The following is an 18,884-nucleotide window of genomic DNA, read 5'->3' as shown; positions in this document are numbered from 1 at the left end:
GGGGAATTTAATATATGCTGATTAAAGTGGAGGAGTGGCTGGAGGGGGGCCAGGGGAGATAGGACAATTGCTGGGTGGCTGGAGGGGGCACAGGGGACATAGGAGAATCGCTGGGTGGCTGGAGGGGGGGCAGGGGACACAGGAGAATTGCTGGGTGGCTGGAGGGGGGGCAGGGGACAGAGGAGGTTCGCTGGGTGGCTGGAGGGGGGGGGCAAGGGAAAAAGAATTGCTGGGTGGCTGGAGGGGGGCAAGGGAAAAAGGAGAATCACTGGGTGGCTGGAGGGGGGGCAGGGAACAGAGGAGGCTAGCTGGGTGGCTGGAGGGGGAGCAGGGGACAGAGGAGACTCACTGGGTGGCTGGAGGGGGGCAGGGGAGAGAGGAGACTCGCTGGGTGACTAGAAGGGGGGCAGGTGAGAGAAGAGCATCGGTGGGTGGCTGGAGGAGGGCAAGGGAAAAAGTAGAATCGCTGGGTGGCTGGAGGGGGAGCAGGGGAGAGAGGAGAATCGCTGGGTGGCTGGAGGGAGGGGACAGAGGAGACACACTCGCACCCAGCAGTCTCACTCTCTGTCACACACACACACTCACACATTCACTCTCTCTGTCACACACACAGTCAATCTCACACATACTCTCTCAAACATAAACACTCCGAGGAAAACCTTGCTAGTGCCCATTTCAGTTGTGTCAGAAATGGACCTGTTTTACTAGTTAATAATGAAATACTATATACCACAATTCTTAGAGTGGTTGATTTATAGTGGTTTCAGAGATATCTGAGACTACCTATTGTATTTTCACATATATAATCCAAAGGGTTATACACGATTTTACTTTTCTTTTTTTTTTTTTAAAGATGTGCAGGGTATACACAAGTGTGGGTTATACATGAATTTATTTACAAAATCAGTGCTTTTCAATAAGAGTAATGTACAATTTTTTTTTTTTTATAATAGATGCAGGTATACACGGGTGCAGAGTATTTACAATTTTACTTACAAAATTGGCTTTTTTTTCTGCAGAGTATACACGGGTGCAGGATGTACATGTGTGCAGGTTATATATGCAAAAATACTGCAGTTACTCTAATTATGATGTATGTCCATTGCTTTTCTCCTTTCTGATTTTGGAGGCTAATTGAATGATAGATTTTATAAGGCAGTTATTTTGTGTTACAGAGATGTGGTGGAAGTCTTGCTACGGAATGATGCAGTAACCAATGTAGCAGACTGTAAAGGCTGTTACCCACTTCACCTAGCAGCATGGAAGGGGGATGCCCACATAGTGAAACTCCTTATTCACCAGGGACCATCACTGACCAAAGTGAATGAACAGGTATTTCTTCTGATGATGATCAGCGTAGCAATGCTTTGAATAAAGAGCAAACAACTTTGAGCTCCAGAAAGAGGAATCTTAAAGATTGTTTGTGTGATGAGATCTATATTATCTTAAAAATAAATTCTATTATATGCTGCCTGGAGATTTTTTTTAAAATTAGATGAATAATGAATCTGAATAAATATATTATTGATTTCAGAAAGCAGTAGTACAATTTATATGGTCCCTTGATAGGACTGTGCTGGGTTATTGAGAGTGGAAAGCAAACCTTTGTGAAAATACCATTATATGTGGGTAATTTTCAAAAGCCCTCATCTAGACGGCCTGATTGAAAATTGCCTCCTCAAATGCAGCTAAAAGTGCACGTAAGTTCCATTATGAACATACTTTAGCTGTGAGTAAAAAGGTGGTTAGATTGATGCATGAAAGCAGCATATATGAATTCAGTTTTCAGATGTATGCACAATGTGTTCACGCACAAAAATAGCTGATGCAAAGTACGTGAATGCTTTTAGTACCTACTTTTCACATTGGAAGTAGATCTTGTCTCTTGGAAAATGTATATAAAGTAAGTGCCTCATAATCACCTGCATAATTTGTAATGATGCACCCCGTGTTTAAGAAACATAGACTCAAAACTATAGAAATAATGACAAATTGAAAATTTCATATTTCTGGAGGAGTTCATTTGTATGTTGCCAAGTGCACTAAATCTGCGTAAATGAGGGCAAAAAACTTTATGAAAGGGGCAGATGTGGAAAGCTATGCATCTAGGGCTGGGTATTAGAGCTCAGCACAGGGTTTCCTAATGCACTTTGTGTGTGTGTTTTTAAGTTCTGAAGCTAACGTCGAAGCCCCTTAAAAGTGTAATTTTTAAGGGGCTTCAATGTTGGCTTCAGAACTTTTAGTACAAGAACAGTGTTGGGCAGACTTTTACGGTCTGTGCCCTGAGAATGGCAAGTTCAAATCAAACTCAGATATACATATAAAGTATCGCATATCATGTAAAATGAGTTTATCTTGTTGGGCAGACTGGATGGACCGTACAGGTCTTTATCTGCCGTCATTTACTATGCTAAGCTGGACATCATCCCTTCAGAAGTTCCTGGCCAAATCTTATATATATTTCTTTAAAATTATCCTGTTTTAAACAGTATAAATCAGCATTTCCCAAGTCAGTCTTAAGGTACCCCCTTGCCAGTTTTCAGGATATCCACAATGAATATGCTTGGAAGAAATTTGCTTACACTGCTTCCATTGTATCGAATCTCTTTCATGTGTATTCATTGTGGATATCCTGAAAACCTGACTGGCAAGGGGGGTGCTCCAGGACTGACTTGGGTAGCACTGGTATAATTGATAAACAGATTTTGCTGATCTGGACAGTTTTCACTTACTTTTTTTGTTGCATGCACCCTTTTTTTCAAGGAAACAACCCAACGGAATTAAAATAACTACACTTATGATGATTTTTGGCTATATGAATTCTCTTATATTACCGTGCTCTCTCCCAGGTTGAAAATTGGGGAGGGAGGTGGGTGAGGTGGGCGGGAAGCCTTGCTCATTTGTCTCAATACAGTCACAGTAGGCTTTGACCCTTACGTCCATTCCCAGAGTGTGCATGCCCACAAGTTTTGAAAGTACTTTCAGATGGTTCAGAACTTTGACAGCGGCTGGGAGCGAGGTTTGAGATGAGTGGTGGTGACATGTTGCTGAGATTATCTTTATCCCAGCTGCTTCCAGTCTCCTGAAGGGTTCAGTGTAAGACTCGGAAAGCATCGTAGAAATGGAAATCTCTCTCTAGGTGCTGTGGTGGTGGTTGTAGCCATTTAAATGGGGAGAGTCTTTCTAGATTTGACCACATGAAGATTTTATTAAAGGTCTTAAATATTTATATTACAGCATATCTCTGTAGTACACTTGGCATATGATTCAGATAACTTTATTAGCATGACCACTTTATATGTGTTGCCAAAGTAATACATTTATTGGTAGATAATTTGTAACAGGATGTTAATAACATGTCATATTTGGAGGATTTTTGCCTAGGTTAGGAAACTTTTATAGGTACCCAGTGTTTCACTGTGGGATCAATTAGCAAGCCACACAGCTGAGGTATACTTTCTGATTGGACCCTGCAGAATTCCAAGAGCAGGTAGATCAGGTAAACCTGAAAACATGCGAGGAAGAACTAAACATTTGTTGCATAATTTGGCTTTCGCAAAGGGCCTATAGCAATATAGGTAAGAGCTCCTTTGGTGTGTAAGGTTCATGTCAACAAGAATGTCTCAAATAATCTCACTAGATGGATGGTACCTGCAGTGTGAGTGATGGTTTGTGACATTCTTTCTAATGTTGCCACATTTATGAAAGCTGCTTAAAGAAGGCATTTCTGTCCTTTTAGACATTCATTGGGAAGGTTGTCAAAGACGATGGTGATTTAACTAGGCTAACCATGCAGGGAAGCTAACAGTGTTTTCAATTATTTTAGATTTCCTGTACTATTAAAAAGGCAGTCCAGGTAAGGTAGCTAGAACTGCTTGCTAGTCATGTCTGTTGTTTGTTTTCGTGTAGCTTCATTGATACGTTTAGAGAAATCAAAGCTCCGTCAAGTGCAGCCTTCTTAATTGCCCATCATCACCTTTTTTCCTTGTAGGTAACTAAGTAGAAATGTTTACTTCCTACTTTGCTCATGTTCTTTCCTTTGAACTATATGCACATCATAGATACGTACAATTGTAAACAAGAAGGTGACAAGGTTTTTATTATTTTTTTTTCAGAGGTGGGCAGGACAATGTCTTGGATAATAACTGATCCGCTTATTGTTTATGTTGCCATATTTCATCCATTTCATCACCACGTTTTTCTTTCCTCTCCTTTTTGTAGAATGCTCTTGAGATCAGAGAACTCAAAAAGTACGGCCCTTTTGACCCTTATATGAATGCCAAGGTGTGTACTTCATTGCTCAGGATTTCACTGCATTGACCCTTCCTACCACGCTCTCCTCTCTCTCACATCTTCAACAGGCAGCTGTGGCCCACTGAGAAAAGTGGGAAAAGTGCAAAACCTTAAAACCAAAAATCCACATATGCAGATAGTATAGAGAATGTGCAGACACTGTTTTACAGTATGTACCAAATTCAAGTTTCCAGAAAAATCACAGAACCTATTGACTTTCAGCCCTTAAATGTAAGAATTTGACATTTTAACCCTCTGTTTTATGCTTTGTGACGTTTGTTAATATTTTCTAACCTCTCTGTCTTTGTGTGTGCCTACACTTGGGCTTATTGGATATGGTTTCTGTGCAGAAGAATACTGCGAAGGTACCACAGACAGTATTTCCTGTAAGCTGTGCGTGTGCACCCAGATGGTGAATCTTATGCACATGAAATATAATATTGCAGCAAATTTTAATTGTGTTATAAAGCAGCACAGAGAAACTAAGCTTTTGCACCTACTTGATTTTATCTTGGTTTTTTCATTTATTTGTGGTATTTGGGGTTAGCCACATAAAATGTGCATTGCTTCTTTTCTATATAGTTGTTTATGCTTATCTATAAAAATATGAAATCTGATTTGATGACTTCTTATCAGTATTTTAATAATGGCATCCTAAAATAATTTAATGTGGAATTACTCTCATTATAGCAATTACTTAACCGTTTTGTTCTGATTATGATTTGCATTATACCTGCCTATGGACACTTGGCTCATAGTTTGTAAATTTGAGCTCAGCTTATAAAATAAATTGCAGAAAAGAAAAATGTTCCACACACAGCCCATCAAAAATTAGAGGAAATATTGACCACTGATGAAGCAGTACATTTATTCATTCTCAATTCATTTTTTTTTCATTTATTTGCTTTAAACCACATTTTTAAGCTTTGATTTGTTTGGATTGGTCTTATTTAGTATTCCTTTGCTAATAATTTTGTTGGTAGACCTGAGGAATCCATTAAGAGTTTTCACTATTCACCATCACATTTTAGCAGTCGTCATGTCAGCTTTTTAGTTTTCTTTGCGTATTCATAAAAGAGGAACTTTGAACCAGAGGTTGCCAGCACCATCCTGCAATTGTAAAGTTTTTAAATACAAAGTTAACTATTTTACTGTAAAACAGTCTCATCTTTAGATCTGCATTTTGAAAGAGGGAATCTAGTTACTTTTTGCCAAGATAAAATGATTCATATTTCACAAGTTTTATGTTTTCTACGGTTAAAAAGCTAATAGGTCTGACACTCAGTGTGAGCAAAAATTGACATTTCTGCTAGTGCAACAGGAGGGTTAATTGCACTTTTCACATGTTGTTTTACACCCCAGCTGTTGAAGGGAGAGGAGGCCGTGGACTGTGTTTTTGGAACTTATCCCCCAAAGCTTGTGGTGGTGGGTCAAGCCAGGAAATTACTTTCTGCTTCTTCATGTTGTCAACGTTGCTTTGTCTCATTGCCCAAATCTCTTTGTTACCCTCTTTTGGGCTTAGTCCTTTTGTGTTCTACCCTTATTTCTGCTTTACCTTCATTAGCCAAACAGGTGTTAAACTATGAGCTGAGCGTTTTGAGCGAAACTGTAGCTGGAGCTGTCCTCATCATGGAGAATGGAAAGCAAATATATGAAGAGTGGAAGTTTATGAACCATCAGACACGTTAACATTTTTTTTATTTATAGAAAAACCTCAGACATGTAACACTATAGTAGGTTCTTTGATATATTGTGAAAGCCTTACTGCCCCCCAGTCAAACACCATTGGAGAATTTTGTAATCTTTCTGAAATCTAGTTTCTTAGCATCAGCGTATACTGTTCTGAGCCAGTGAGTGTTATCCCTTCCCACTAGCCAGATGGAGGTAGAGAAAACTGAATTCTACCAGTTACATCACTGGTTATACTGGTGCTCTCTGGAACAATCCAGTATTTTTCTGTACCTTCCAGCAGGTGGTAGGTTGCACTGTGGTGCTCTGTCCCCAGCCTACCTCCTCGTTCGTCTGGCTGCCTAATGGCTGTTCCTAGGTCACCATCTCAGAACGGTATCTAGTTGAACTAGGAGCTTGGCTCCACAGCCCCCACAGATGCCCATTCACCCTCTTGCCTGGACTCCCTCTGCAGCTCCTAGGTGCCAAAATTCCTCACAAATTGCTCTGGACGGCCTTTTGCTGATCCTGTAGCTTAAAGAAAAGAGAAAAAAAGTGAGTTGTCCTGAACAAGGAAATCACTTGCCTGGTGTTTTGGAATTTCCTTGTAATTAAACAGATTTCCTTTAATTTGTACCCCTAGAGAGCCCGGGACAGTGCAGGAGCCGGATCTGGATTCCCAGGTCAGGGCAGGTTCGGGCAGCATGTCAGGCCTGTGCCTGCCTGACACATGGCCAGGGATGTTCTCTGGGAAGCGCTGCTCTGTTTGCAGGAGCCGGCAGCTAAGTACCGCTACCAGTTCAGTGCAGTGGAAGTTGGAAGCGGCCTGGGTGTAGGGCGACTTCCGAAGTTGATGTGTTCTTCCCCCCCCCCCCCCCCTTACCCATGGAAATCTAGCGTTGTTGGTCTCTCTAGACTTGGCATCCGCTTTTTGATGTGATAGACCATAGTCTTTTATTAGATTGCAGGCTGTTGGTTTAAGAGGTATGGTCCTTGTTTGATTTCAGAGTTTCTAAGCTGATTGAAGTTCTTGGTAGTTGATGGCCTGAATAGATCTTTTTCAAGACTGCTTCTCTGTGGGGTGCCACAAGGATCAGCATTATTTCTGATTCTGTTTAATAGTTTTTTGAGTCCATTGGTAGGACTGATTCAGGATTGTCAAATTAGCCCCTATGTTTACGTAGATTTTTGTATTTGTTACTGGGATCAGGGCACACCAATATGATTTGTCTGATTTGCAGGGAAGTCTGAATATAACTGGTAATTGGTTATTAGAGCATCGTATGATTTTGAAAATTATTTGGACAGATGTTACCTGTGGCTCCATCATTTAAACATCTGGGGGTATTGATTGATGCCCAGTTACCCTTTACAGACCAGGTGAATGCTATGGTTCATTGAGCATATATATTGCTTTGAAAGTTAAGGGCAGTTCGTGGGTTTGTAGATTATGGTGCCTTATGGTGTGGCCATTGAAAGGCGGTGCTTAGAGAAGTGTGGGTCCCCTCCCCCCCAAGTGATTTCTACCCTGCTGTGGTTCAGGAGGACCTCCAAGTTCCTGGTTTATATTAGGGTTTTTCGGGGAATGGGCCCTATCCCACTCAGGTTCTTGATATCTTAAGGATTCTGCAGCAGGGTCAGAAGCAAGGGCTCTCTTTGAGCTCCCTGACGGTCCAGGTGGCGGCACTTTCCAGCTTTTAGGGGAAGGTGAAGGGCACCTCTCTAGCTGTGCACAGGGAGATGGCTCGATTCTTGAAGGGAGTAGCACACTTATGCCCTCCCCCCTCATGAGACCTCAGTTTTGTTCACCATGTTTCTTCGGGGGGGGGGGGGGGGGGCTGCTGCTGCATTCGAGCCCTTGCGCTTGGCTTCCATCAAGGACCTCACCTTTAAGACTGTATTTCTGTTAATGATCACCTCTGCTCAGAGGATCTTGGAAAGCCAGGCCCTATCATGCCAGGAACTGTATCTGTCCTTGTGTATGGTCCCATCCTTTCTGCCGAAGGTGGTGTCTCCATTTCATGTGAATCAGGAGGTGTGTTCACCCTTCTTCGTGGTGTGAGGTTCTTCTCCTGCAGACCCGAGGTTCCACAAACTGGATGTTTGGAGGGCGCTTCTCCGGTACCTGAAGGAGATGAGTAAGTTTTGTCTCTTTGATCACTTTTCTGTAGGAGGCTATTGAGTCCATCTACATCAGTATGGGTCATCTGGTGCCTCAAGGACTGAAGGCCCATTCAACCAGGGCTCAGGCAGCATCCTGGGCAGAGACCCAGGCTGTTCACCTGAGGAGATTTGCAGGGCGGCAACATGGTCCTCACTTCACTTCTTTGTTCAACAGTATTGGTTAGATGTTCTGACCAGGGTTCGTTTGGATTTTGGCAGAGCGGTCATTTGGGGGCCTTGTCTTCCCCCGTCCATTAGATCTGCTTGAGTACATCCCGCTGGTTCAGAACAGTGAAAGCTGATGCCAAGAAAGAAGAAATTGTCTTACCTGATAATTTTCTTTTCCTTATTCAGTATCACTGTTCTGAAATCCTGTCCTTGGAAAACCTTGGCCCAGGGTTCTGGTTATGCTCTGTCTGTCTTACTAGAAGTAATTGAAGCAGAAAATGATCTGATTTTAATTGGCAGCCATATGGGGTTCCCATGATATGGCTGTTCCCTGGTATGTGCAGGGTAGCGAGTGCCAGTGTGGTGTTTTGCTCGCTTATCATTGCAGCTGCAGTGGTTGATGGGGTTGGGTGTGTTACAAGAAAGGACCTTCTGCTGCTTGGGCAGATTGTCCCAAAGAGACCACAGATTGTAACTGGTGATGTCACTGGCAGAATTCAGTTTTCTATACAGCCATCTGCTGGTGGGAAGGGATAACACCCGCTGGTTCAGAACAGTGATGCTGACTAAAGAAAAGAAAATTATCAGGTAAGACATAACTTGTTATTATTTAATCTCATAATGTGTTCTGGTCTTCGTGCTAATAAAATTATGGTCTTTGCTTGCTATTCACATCATAAAAGGGTAATTTAAATAGGGATAAGATATTTGGGTTCATAATCCAGTCAAGTAATTTCAGATCAGAGAGTTTAGTATTGATGATAAAATTCTTGTAAGTGTGTTTGTAAAATGATTTTGGCACTTTGGACATGCAGGGAGCAGTTTATTTAGCTGAACAAGATCTTAAGCTTTTCTGTATCCAGTAAATGCTTTCAGATTTTAAAATATCTCCCCTTCTCTTGAATTATTGGTATAAGCTACTTGCTGTCTCCACCTTGGGGAGGTTCATTTCATCTTTGTTGGTTGAAAAACTCAGACATGGTGTGCTGAATATCTAAATGGTTGAAAGTTCTTTTATTTATTAGTATTTATTTATCCCTTTTTGAAGGAATTCAATCAATGCAGGGTACAGCAAGTATAAGTCAAACATGAGCAATAGGCAACTGCAGCTGTAAAATATTCAAATAATGCAAAGTATGGCATGGTATGCTATATTACAATTACTTTTGTTTGGTACAGCCCCATTTGAAAATTTGTAGTCCAGTGGATCAAAAATATTTTTTAATTGCATGCTGGGTAATTGCCTAACCATTCTTTCTGCCAGATTGTGCCATGATTATTCTTCAATAACAGCATTTCTTTGTGTAAGAAATGATGAGAGTTCAGTGATACTGAATGAAAAGAATAGTTAAGCTCTGGAACTCGTTGCCAGAGGATGTGATAATGGCAGTTAGTGTATCTGGATTAAAAAAAAAAATTGGACAGGTTCCTGGAGGAAAAGTCCATAGTCTGCTATTGAGATAGAGACATGGCGGAAATCACTTCTTGTCCTGGGATCGGTAGCATGAAATGTTGCTACTATTTGGGTTTCTGCAAGGAACTGGATTAACCTCTGCTGGAAGCAGGATACTGGGCTAGATGGATCATTGGTCTAACCCAGTATGGCTGTTCTTATGTTAAGAATGCTTTCCAGAGTTCCTAGAACATTATTGTGTTTAGAATTTTTCACAGTATTCTAAAGCAAAGTGCAGTATCGTGGATGCACTTTGGTGCAGTGGGCTGGCGGTGCATCAATTCAGTGCAAGAACAACCAAAGCTAGATACAGGACAAGTAAACTAGAAATATAAAAACTATTTCTCCAAATTACACAGAGAAAATCCAATTTATTTAAGTTAAGATATGAAACATAATTAACAAAAAGTATAAAACACAAAAACCAAACATGGCTATGTTTTGGCATGTGTCTGCATTAGGAGGTATGACTAAAAAGTGATGAATTATTCAGGCTATACAAACTTTTTCAGTTAGAAAGAACTCTATGCCTGTACTTAAGCTTGAATACTATTGCCGAAAGCATTTTATTGCCTGTTGAGGAGGCAAAATTTTCAGGCAGTTCCTCATACTGAAAAAAACATTGAAAAATTCAGGTTGATTCTGAAATGTGGGGTTTTAATTGTATTTTATATTTTTGGTTCTTAACTAGGTTTCATATTTTATTCTAATACATTGAATGTTTTTTTTTGTGTGTCATTTGGAGAAGTAAATAGTCTGCTTCTGGTTTTTTGGGGGGCCCTTTTACTAAGCTGTGCTGAGAAATGGGCTTAGTGTGCTCTTATGAGAATCTTTCCCATGCGCTTAACCCCATTTCTCTTGTGGCAGTAAAATTGGCCTTTTTCTGTTATTTTTTTTGGCTGTGTGCTAATGTTAGCAATGGTTCAAATTTTAACAAAACTTTAAATATTTTTAAAACTATTGTTTTATTTTAAGAACACATATTTATAGTTGTCTACCCATACATACATATGTAAAATGACCTGTCAAATCTGTCCCACTGAGAGATTGTTATATCACTCTTTCTTTCTTCCCCTTTACAGTTGATTGATTAGATTACTATATTCTAGGATATTGTCTGTCTCGGTCTTCATCTGTAGAGTTTAATTGGTCCAGGGTACACTTTCCTGATAGCAATCACTATTTCTTTTTAATTTCCTGTGCATTTGGTACAAGACAACTGCCAGGGCACTAAGACAAAGGCTGTAGTTGGTCAGATAGTCTCTCTAAAGCAGGGGACACTAATAACCAGTTGGATATTCAAACTATTCACAATATATATCATAAGATAAATTTGAATATTAATCTCATCCATATTCATTGTGAATATCTTGTAACCTGACTAGTTGTGGGATCCCTAGGACAGCTATGGGAAGCCCCTGAACAAAGCATTTCTAGTCGCCATGTTTATGTTTATTAAAATACTTGCTGTTAATAAGCACATGCCATAGCGGTTTACAGTTTGTTGTGTGCTTTAATTCTGATCACAGTATGAATATTTTGAATCTTATTCAGCTTTTTTTTTCCTGCTAATGCAAGGTGTTTAGCTGAAAAATGCAAGTTGATGAAATTTTCTATACCTAGCTGCCAGGGCCAACTCAAGGGACCTTGGCGCCCTGAGCCAGCTTGTGGTTTGGTTCACCCACCGCCATTGACACGCCTATGGTCTACCTTTTAAAGGCAGTTCCCCCCTCCTGAATACTGACAGTGTTTCACCTAATGCTATCTGCACCGGTCCCTCTGCCTCGCCCCAGTGAAAACAGGAAGTTATATCAGAGGAGGGGCCAGGTTGCGGCAGAAGGAAGATGCTGGAGTGGTGATGTGGATAGTATTAGGTGAAACACTGTCAGTATTCAGGAGGGGAAAACTGTTAGATGAAATGTTGTCTGTGTTTGGGCGGGGAAAGCTGCCCTTAAAGGTAGACGGAGGAAGGTGGCCTGAGACAGAAAGAGGAAGGGTGTGGCCAGCTCTTATTTTTTCCTGCACACGCAACGCTGCCAGGTAAGCTCTGGGCCAGCTTAACCTATAGGGCCAGTGACATCACAGGGTCAGGCGTTTGGTGCCCTTTATCTCCAGCACCCTGGGTCAGAGTCTCACCTGGTCCATAGGTTAAACTTGCCCCGCTAGCTGCCATAAATACAACGTTTATGCATGTTCTTCCTTGTTTCTTCTGCCCTGGTGTATCCTCTTTCCCTTTAGCCATTAAAATGACCTTTCACAAAACAAAAGTTTGCTGTGAGCTTCAAAAGGAATGAGAAGGCCTGACAGTGTAAAGTTAATCTCCATCTCGCCCCTTTACCACCTGGTAGTTTGAAGGGTAGTAAATTAAGATGGTGAGGTGGAGAAATTTTAAAGGGATCCTCTGTCAGTTTTTACTTTTCAGTTACCTGTGTTATCTTGATGAGGTTATATGCTTTATGCTCTCAGTTCCTGAATAGTGAAAACAGAATAGGAAACAGAATGACTTATGTACTGAAATGTTATGAGACAGCTGATGTCATACAAAAGAAAGCTACTAGACCTTCATACTGCATTTTAAATAAATAAATTTTAGCGATGCAATGACTATATCTAGTATGGGCTTTTTAAACTATACTATACATAAGTACATAAGTAATGCCATACTGGGAAAAGACCAAGGGTCCATCGAGCCCAGCATCCTGTCCATGACAGCGGCCAATCCAGGCCAAGGGCACCTGGCAAGCTTCCCAAACGTACAAATATTCTATACATGTTATTCCTGGAATTTTGGAGTTTTCCAAGTCCGTTTAGTAGCGGTTTATGGACTTGTCCTTTAGGAAACCGTCCAACCCCTTTTTAAACTCTGCTAAGCTAACTGCCTTCACCACTTTCTCCGGCAATGAATTCCAGAGTTTAATTACACGTTGGGTGAAGAAAAATTTTCTCTGATTTGTTTTAAATTTACTACACTGTAGTTTCATCGCATGCCCCCTAGTCCTAGTATTTTTGGAAAGCGTGAACAGACGCTTCACATCCACCTGTTCCACTCCACTCATTATTTTATATACCTCTATCATGTCTCCCCTCAGCCGTCTCTTCTCCAAGCTGAAATCCCCATTGATTTTTGTTTCTGTGCATCCCAGTGGCAACCCCACTACTTTGTGTTAATTTTCCAGACAGTTTATGGAAGTTTCTTGTTGGGCTGCAAACTTCCTCCTTTAGCTGAATTTTGACAGTTATGAGTAGAAGATGGTAATAGATTGTGTAGAAGTTACAGATCATTCATTCTTGGGGCAGTTGGAAGTCCTTGGGGCTCATTTTCAAAGCACTTAGCCTTCCAAAGTTCCATTGGTTTCTTTGGAACTTTGGAAGGCTAAGTGCTTTGAAAATATGCCTCCTTGTGTCTCAAAATACATTGTACAGAGTACAGCAGACATGGAATAATTCTGCAAACAGGACACCTCCATTTAGGCGCATCGATAATATGATAGGAGCCTATTCTATAGAATATTAGTGTAACGCACCATCAGTGCACCTTTCATTGACACACAATAGAATACAATATAGTCTTGTAAGCCACATATACTGCAATAACAATATAAGAAGCCGAACGGTCAACGAGATTACAAAACACACTTATAACCAATCAAAATAATGCAAAATTACACCAGATCACTGCAGTTACATAATGGCAGCAGTTTTCTGTAAGTTTTATATGCAGAAGTGGAAGCTCTGTCCATGACCCACCTATCTGTATGCCCCTTTACATTTACATGCTATTCCACTTACATGCACTGTTACAGAACAGCACTTAAGCACCCTGGTGGCACTTGCACATGTGACAGTACTCTGTACACGTATGTGCACAAGGGGCCCATAAATATAGTCACCCAGTTATAGAATTGTCCATACAGGGTCCCTGAATGGCTAGGGTCACAGGTTCAAGACTCACTTGACAAATGGGAAGGGAAATGGAAAGTTGATTCAAACAGTAATGGTGATCCTTGTGAGCATTATCTAGCTGGCAGACAATGAGCAGACTAGATTGTATATGGATTATATTATGGGTTACGGACATTAGATGTTCGTAAAGTTGTTTCGCCGACTTTATTCAATTTAATGATGATACCCTTGGCCAAACTACTATCAAACCAAAATCTCAACCCATACATATATGCAGACGACGTAACGATTTACATCCCATTTAAACAAGATCTAAAGGAAATTTCCAATGACATTAACCAAAGTCTCCACATCATGCATTCATGGGCGGATGCATTTGGGCTGAAACTTAATGCAGAAAAAACCCAATGCCTAATACTTACCTCTCAACATAACAAGAACAAATTCACAGCCATTAATACACCAAATCTGAACCTTCCAATTTCAGACACCCTGAAAATTCTTGGAGTTACCATCGATCGAAACCTAACACTCGAGAGCCATGCGAAAAACACAACCAAGAAGATGTTCCACTCAATGTGGAAATTAAAAAGAGTAAGACCTTTCTTCCAAGAACTGTTTTCCGCAACCTGGTACAGTCAATGGTGCTCAGTCATCTGGATTACTGCAACGCACTTTACGCCGGCTGTAAAGAGCAGATAATCAAAAAACTTCAGACAGCCCAAAACACAGCAGCTAGACTCATATTCGGCAAAACAAAATATGAAAGTGCTAAGCCCCTACGAGAAAAACTACACTGGCTCCCACTAAAAGAACGCATCACATTCAAAATTTGCTCCCTAGTTCACAAAATCATTCACGGAGATGCACCAGCCTACATGTCAGACCTGATAGACCTGCCACCCAGAAATGCCAAAAGATCATCCCGCAAATTCCTTGATCTGCACTTCCCGAACTGCAAAGGTCTAAAATACAAATTAATACACGCGTCAAACTTTATTTACCTGAGCACACAATTTTGGAATGCACTGCCGCGCAACTTAAAAATGATCTACGAATTAACGAACTTCCGCAAACTACTGAAGACCCATCTCTTCAACAAGGCATACCACAAAGATCAAACAATATGAATATACACAGCTCCTCCACACACATACAGAAGAACTGTCTTATAATATCTGCTTGTTATACTAATATCATGTTTCATCATTATCATGTTACCCAAAATCCTTCTTGATACACTACGATTACGTTTTTTTCTCCGTTTATCATATTGCCCAAGATCCTTCTATAGCACTAAATATCTATTCTCTATTACTTTTCCACTGATCATTATGTATTGTAAGCCACATTGAGCCTGCAAAGAGGTGGGAAAATGTGGGATAAAAATGCAATAAATAAATAATTTTATGATGAAAGGGAAAGTTTAACAAGTTTGGTGTATCTGCTTCAGTGAAATTTAATGTGTGCAAGGTAATGGAGGAAGTGTATTGGGAAGTAAGAATGTTTTGCCTGCATTAATGGTGATTATGTATTTTAATGGTTGGAAGACAGAATAGTTTGTAAGATTGTTAGTACCCAACATCTGAAGGAGGATGTTCCTGGAGGCCAAATGTTGTGACAGTATTATGTGAAGGTTGCTTGTATTTGATGTGTAAGGGTTGTCTGGGAACTAGGGACATTACTTGATCATACAAACATAGCAAATTATTCAACAGTAGTGGAAACATTGCATCGTTTAGTTACATTGATGCCTTTTTTTTTTTTAAACAAAATTATTTTTTATTTGCAGTTTCAAAATTTAACCAAGGAATAATAAACACGTGTTCAAAATACGGAAATAATCATCAGGAAAAAAAATAAAGGCCAAAAAACAGCCATTATAAATCATTATAGAAACAGATTATCTATCCAAGTCCACGACAGTGGAAAGGAGAACAAGTTAAAAAAAAAAAACCCTCAGGAAATTTCAGCTAGAACTATCAAAATATAATACTTGAAATTAGCTAACATCATAGGACACTCCAGAAAACTACAGTCAATTCAGTTCGTTTGTGGTTACTCTAAATGGAGAGCTAGAGTTCATTTTCTTACTGCTCAAAACAGCAGACAATTGAAAAGGGTGAAAAAAAAGATATATTTAGCTGACTTCCACTTTATAATACATTTGCATGAATATTTTAAAAAGAAGAGGGCTTCCATCTGAAGAACATCTGGCTTAAGCAGCAAAAACCTCTTCTTTATTTTATGGGTCTCTGGAAACCCAAAAAGGACACATCATCCTTTTTTTTTTTTTCACGAATATTTTTATTCGGACTTTTCAAACATATTTAATCTTACAAAAAATTACTTGTGGTTATAGAAACATTAAAAAAGGTAATATAAAATTTTAACTGTTATCCCTGTGTACACAAATAGTAACCTTGGAATTAAGTTCAAATGTGCAAACCAGTATTCATCAGCTTTGTAGTATTGCAGAAATTGTCTAAAGGGAGCCAGGCTTTTTGGATATGGGGGAAGTTATGAAAACGTATGGAATTTGCTATCTCCTATTTCTTAATGGCATATAGGTAAGGCCCAACTTATAAAGAGCTTCACTGTACTCTTTATAGTCGGGAGGAGGGGAAAGGACCTCAGATTTCGCTAGATGTTATAGCTGACACTTCATTTAGTGGCTACTTTCACCATCTTAAGCGCCAACTCAATCATTGGTCCAAAAACTCCCAAAACAAAAAGAAAACAACTTTATTTTTAGCTTCAATTTCACTTGTTCAGTTCTTCTTTGTCAGATTATTTTTTCTCTCTCTTTTTTTATATAATCATAAAAGTATTGTGAGGATAGAGTTAACTTATCACTTATCTGAAACAAAAGACCCTGACAGGCACCTGTTTTGCCAAACTGGCTTCATTGGAGAATCTTTGATAATGATAGTTGTGGGACTGCCACTAGGAACCTTTCCCCACCAGCAGCAGTCATTTATGTAGACAATGTTACCCTCTATATTTTATTCACTAAAGAAATAAATGAAATTACTCATATAAGATTAGGTATCTCTCTAATGGAATCTTGGGCATCCAATTTCAAATTAAAACTCAACACCGATAAAACTAAATTCTTAATAGTTACTAATCCTCATCACTCTATAAATCTTAAATCATTTACCATTGAGAACATCGCACATCTTGACTCAACTTTGAAAATCTTAGGAGTCACAAATGACGAATTCCTCACTCTAGATAACCGAATTTCCCAAATGGTCTCAAGTGTCTTCAATTCATAACGGAAATTAAGGCGACTAAGACCATTCTTCGCAAAACCAGTCTTCTGTACCCTAGTTCAATCCCTAAGCCTAACAAAATTTGATTACTGCAGTTCTATTTACGCAAGACTTAAAAGGGATCTCCTAAAAAAAAAAAAACTACAGACCACTCAAAACACTGCTGCACGTCTCATATTCCAACTACCACACTTCGCCAAAGCAACCCCTCTTCTGTACGATTTGCATTGGCTGCCAGTAAAAGATAGAAGCTACGTACCTTCATTCACAAAGTTTTGTATGGTTCTGCTCCAGTATACATGGACAAGCTTATTGAATTACCCTCACGCAATTCCTCTACATCATCTAGAGAATATCTTATCCTACATTTCCCGAATTGTAAGAAAGTTACCTACAAAACAAATCATACTGCTAACTTTTCTTATCAAGGCACTAAAATTTGAAACTCTTTACCTAAAACCATCAAGTGCACCGATGATTATTTGTTGTTCCACAGTCTATTGAAAATTCACTTTTTCAGTCTAGCCTTTAAGGAAATAAGCAGTCTTCTCAAATAAACTCATGTTAATTTATTCCTCATCCCACCTCCTACTACTCCTGTCTATCCCAGCTAATCCTAGCCCTTTATCTTTTTCCTCCATATTTCAATTATCTAGCTTAAATCACTAAGGTCCCTGCTTACTAAGGTGCACTAGGAATATATGGATGAATTTTAGCGCACACTAAAAACGCACAGCTTAGTAAACAGGGCCCTAAGTATTTAATTACATCTGTTTCTAACTCCCATTTTACTGGACTAACGTTATATGATGTATATTACTTTGCGTTAGTATATTTTGAACATGTTCATGCTTTTCTAATTGTTATGTAAACTGGGTTAATGCGGGATATAAATGTCAGAAATAATAATAATAATAAGGTGTTATCAGTACATTGGTGCCTCTTAAGTAGTTCCCTCTTGTGCTACAAATATTCTAGTACCTTTTACACTAACTTCATTTGAGTTATCAGAGAGCAGTGCCTATGATGGAGCTACTGTGCTTAATTTAGACGTTTTGACGTATATTTTAAAGAACATTCATTTGGTGGTCAGCAGAAAACATTTGGTTTTAAAAAGACTTTTCTTGTATGAAGAATGTTTTGATGTTTGTTTTTTTTCACTCTAGAACAATGACAATGAGACAGCATTACACTGTGCAGCCCAGTACGGCCATACTGATGTGGTGAAAGTTTTGCTGGAGGAGTTGACTGATCCCACCATGAGAAATAACAAATTTGAGACTCCGCTGGACCTGGCTGCACTTTATGGGAGGCTGGAGGTGGTCAAGATGCTGCTCAATGCCCATCCAAACTTGTTGAGTTGCAACACTAAGAAACACACCCCTCTACACTTGGCAGCACGCAATGGTCACAAGGCTGTGGTTCGTGTTTTGTTGGATGCAGGAATGGACATAAACTACCAGGTAGTAAAGGACTAGAGGTAATATGTTGTGTGTAACAAGTTATTATTATTATTAGCATTTGTGTAGCGCTACCAGATGCACGCAGCGCTGAACACCTGACACAAAGAGACAGTCCCTGCTCAAAAGAGCTTACAATCTAAATAACACAGACAGACAAGACAGTTATGGATGAGGGAAGTACTGGGTGAGAAGGAAGGAAGGAACAAGGGAGGACAAATGAGGGCTAGGAGCCAAAAGCAGCAGTGAAAAGGTGGGTTTTCAGCATGGATTTGAAAACAGGTAGAGATGGAGCTAGACGTATAGGTTCAAGTCGATTCCAGGCATAAGGTGCAGCGAGAGAAAAGGAACTAAGTTCCTAGTGCTACATAGCAAGAAACCAGTGGAGGACTGGGAAGGCACCATTAATCCCAGTTTGATTAGTTGGTTACAGCTATTCAGTTCTGCATTAGAGATTTTTGTTTTAACCAAGGGTAGGTGAGCAGATGAGATGAAGCA

The 18,884-nt window shown here is 39.8% G+C and overlaps 1 protein-coding gene across 12 annotated transcripts in view; it reads left to right on the top strand.

Annotated features, from left to right (window-relative positions):
- The window catches only part of ANKS1A (ankyrin repeat and sterile alpha motif domain containing 1A), a 246,919-nt gene that overhangs the window by 70,008 nt on the left and 158,027 nt on the right, over positions 1-18,884 (top strand). For 8 of the 12 annotated variants that reach the window (XR_003943955.1, XR_003943954.1, XR_003943953.1 and 5 more), the window contains exons 3-5: positions 1,176-1,332; positions 4,222-4,284; positions 18,093-18,389. Coding sequence is in view for 7 of the 12 variants with exons in the window: in XM_030220441.1 (XP_030076301.1) it covers positions 1,176-1,332; positions 4,222-4,284; positions 18,093-18,389 (517 nt within the window). In the remaining 5 variants the exon portion in view is untranslated. The remainder of the gene's footprint in view (positions 1-1,175; positions 1,333-4,221; positions 4,285-18,092; positions 18,390-18,884) is intronic. The other 4 variants (XR_003943956.1, XR_003943957.1, XM_030220444.1 and 1 more) reach the window with 1 other exon arrangement.

This window comes from Microcaecilia unicolor, chromosome 12 (genome assembly GCF_901765095.1).
Source record: "Microcaecilia unicolor chromosome 12, aMicUni1.1, whole genome shotgun sequence".
NCBI lineage: Eukaryota > Metazoa > Chordata > Amphibia > Gymnophiona > Siphonopidae > Microcaecilia > Microcaecilia unicolor.
Note: the sequence above shows the minus strand (reverse complement) of the source record. Positions and strands in the feature narration are given on the sequence as shown.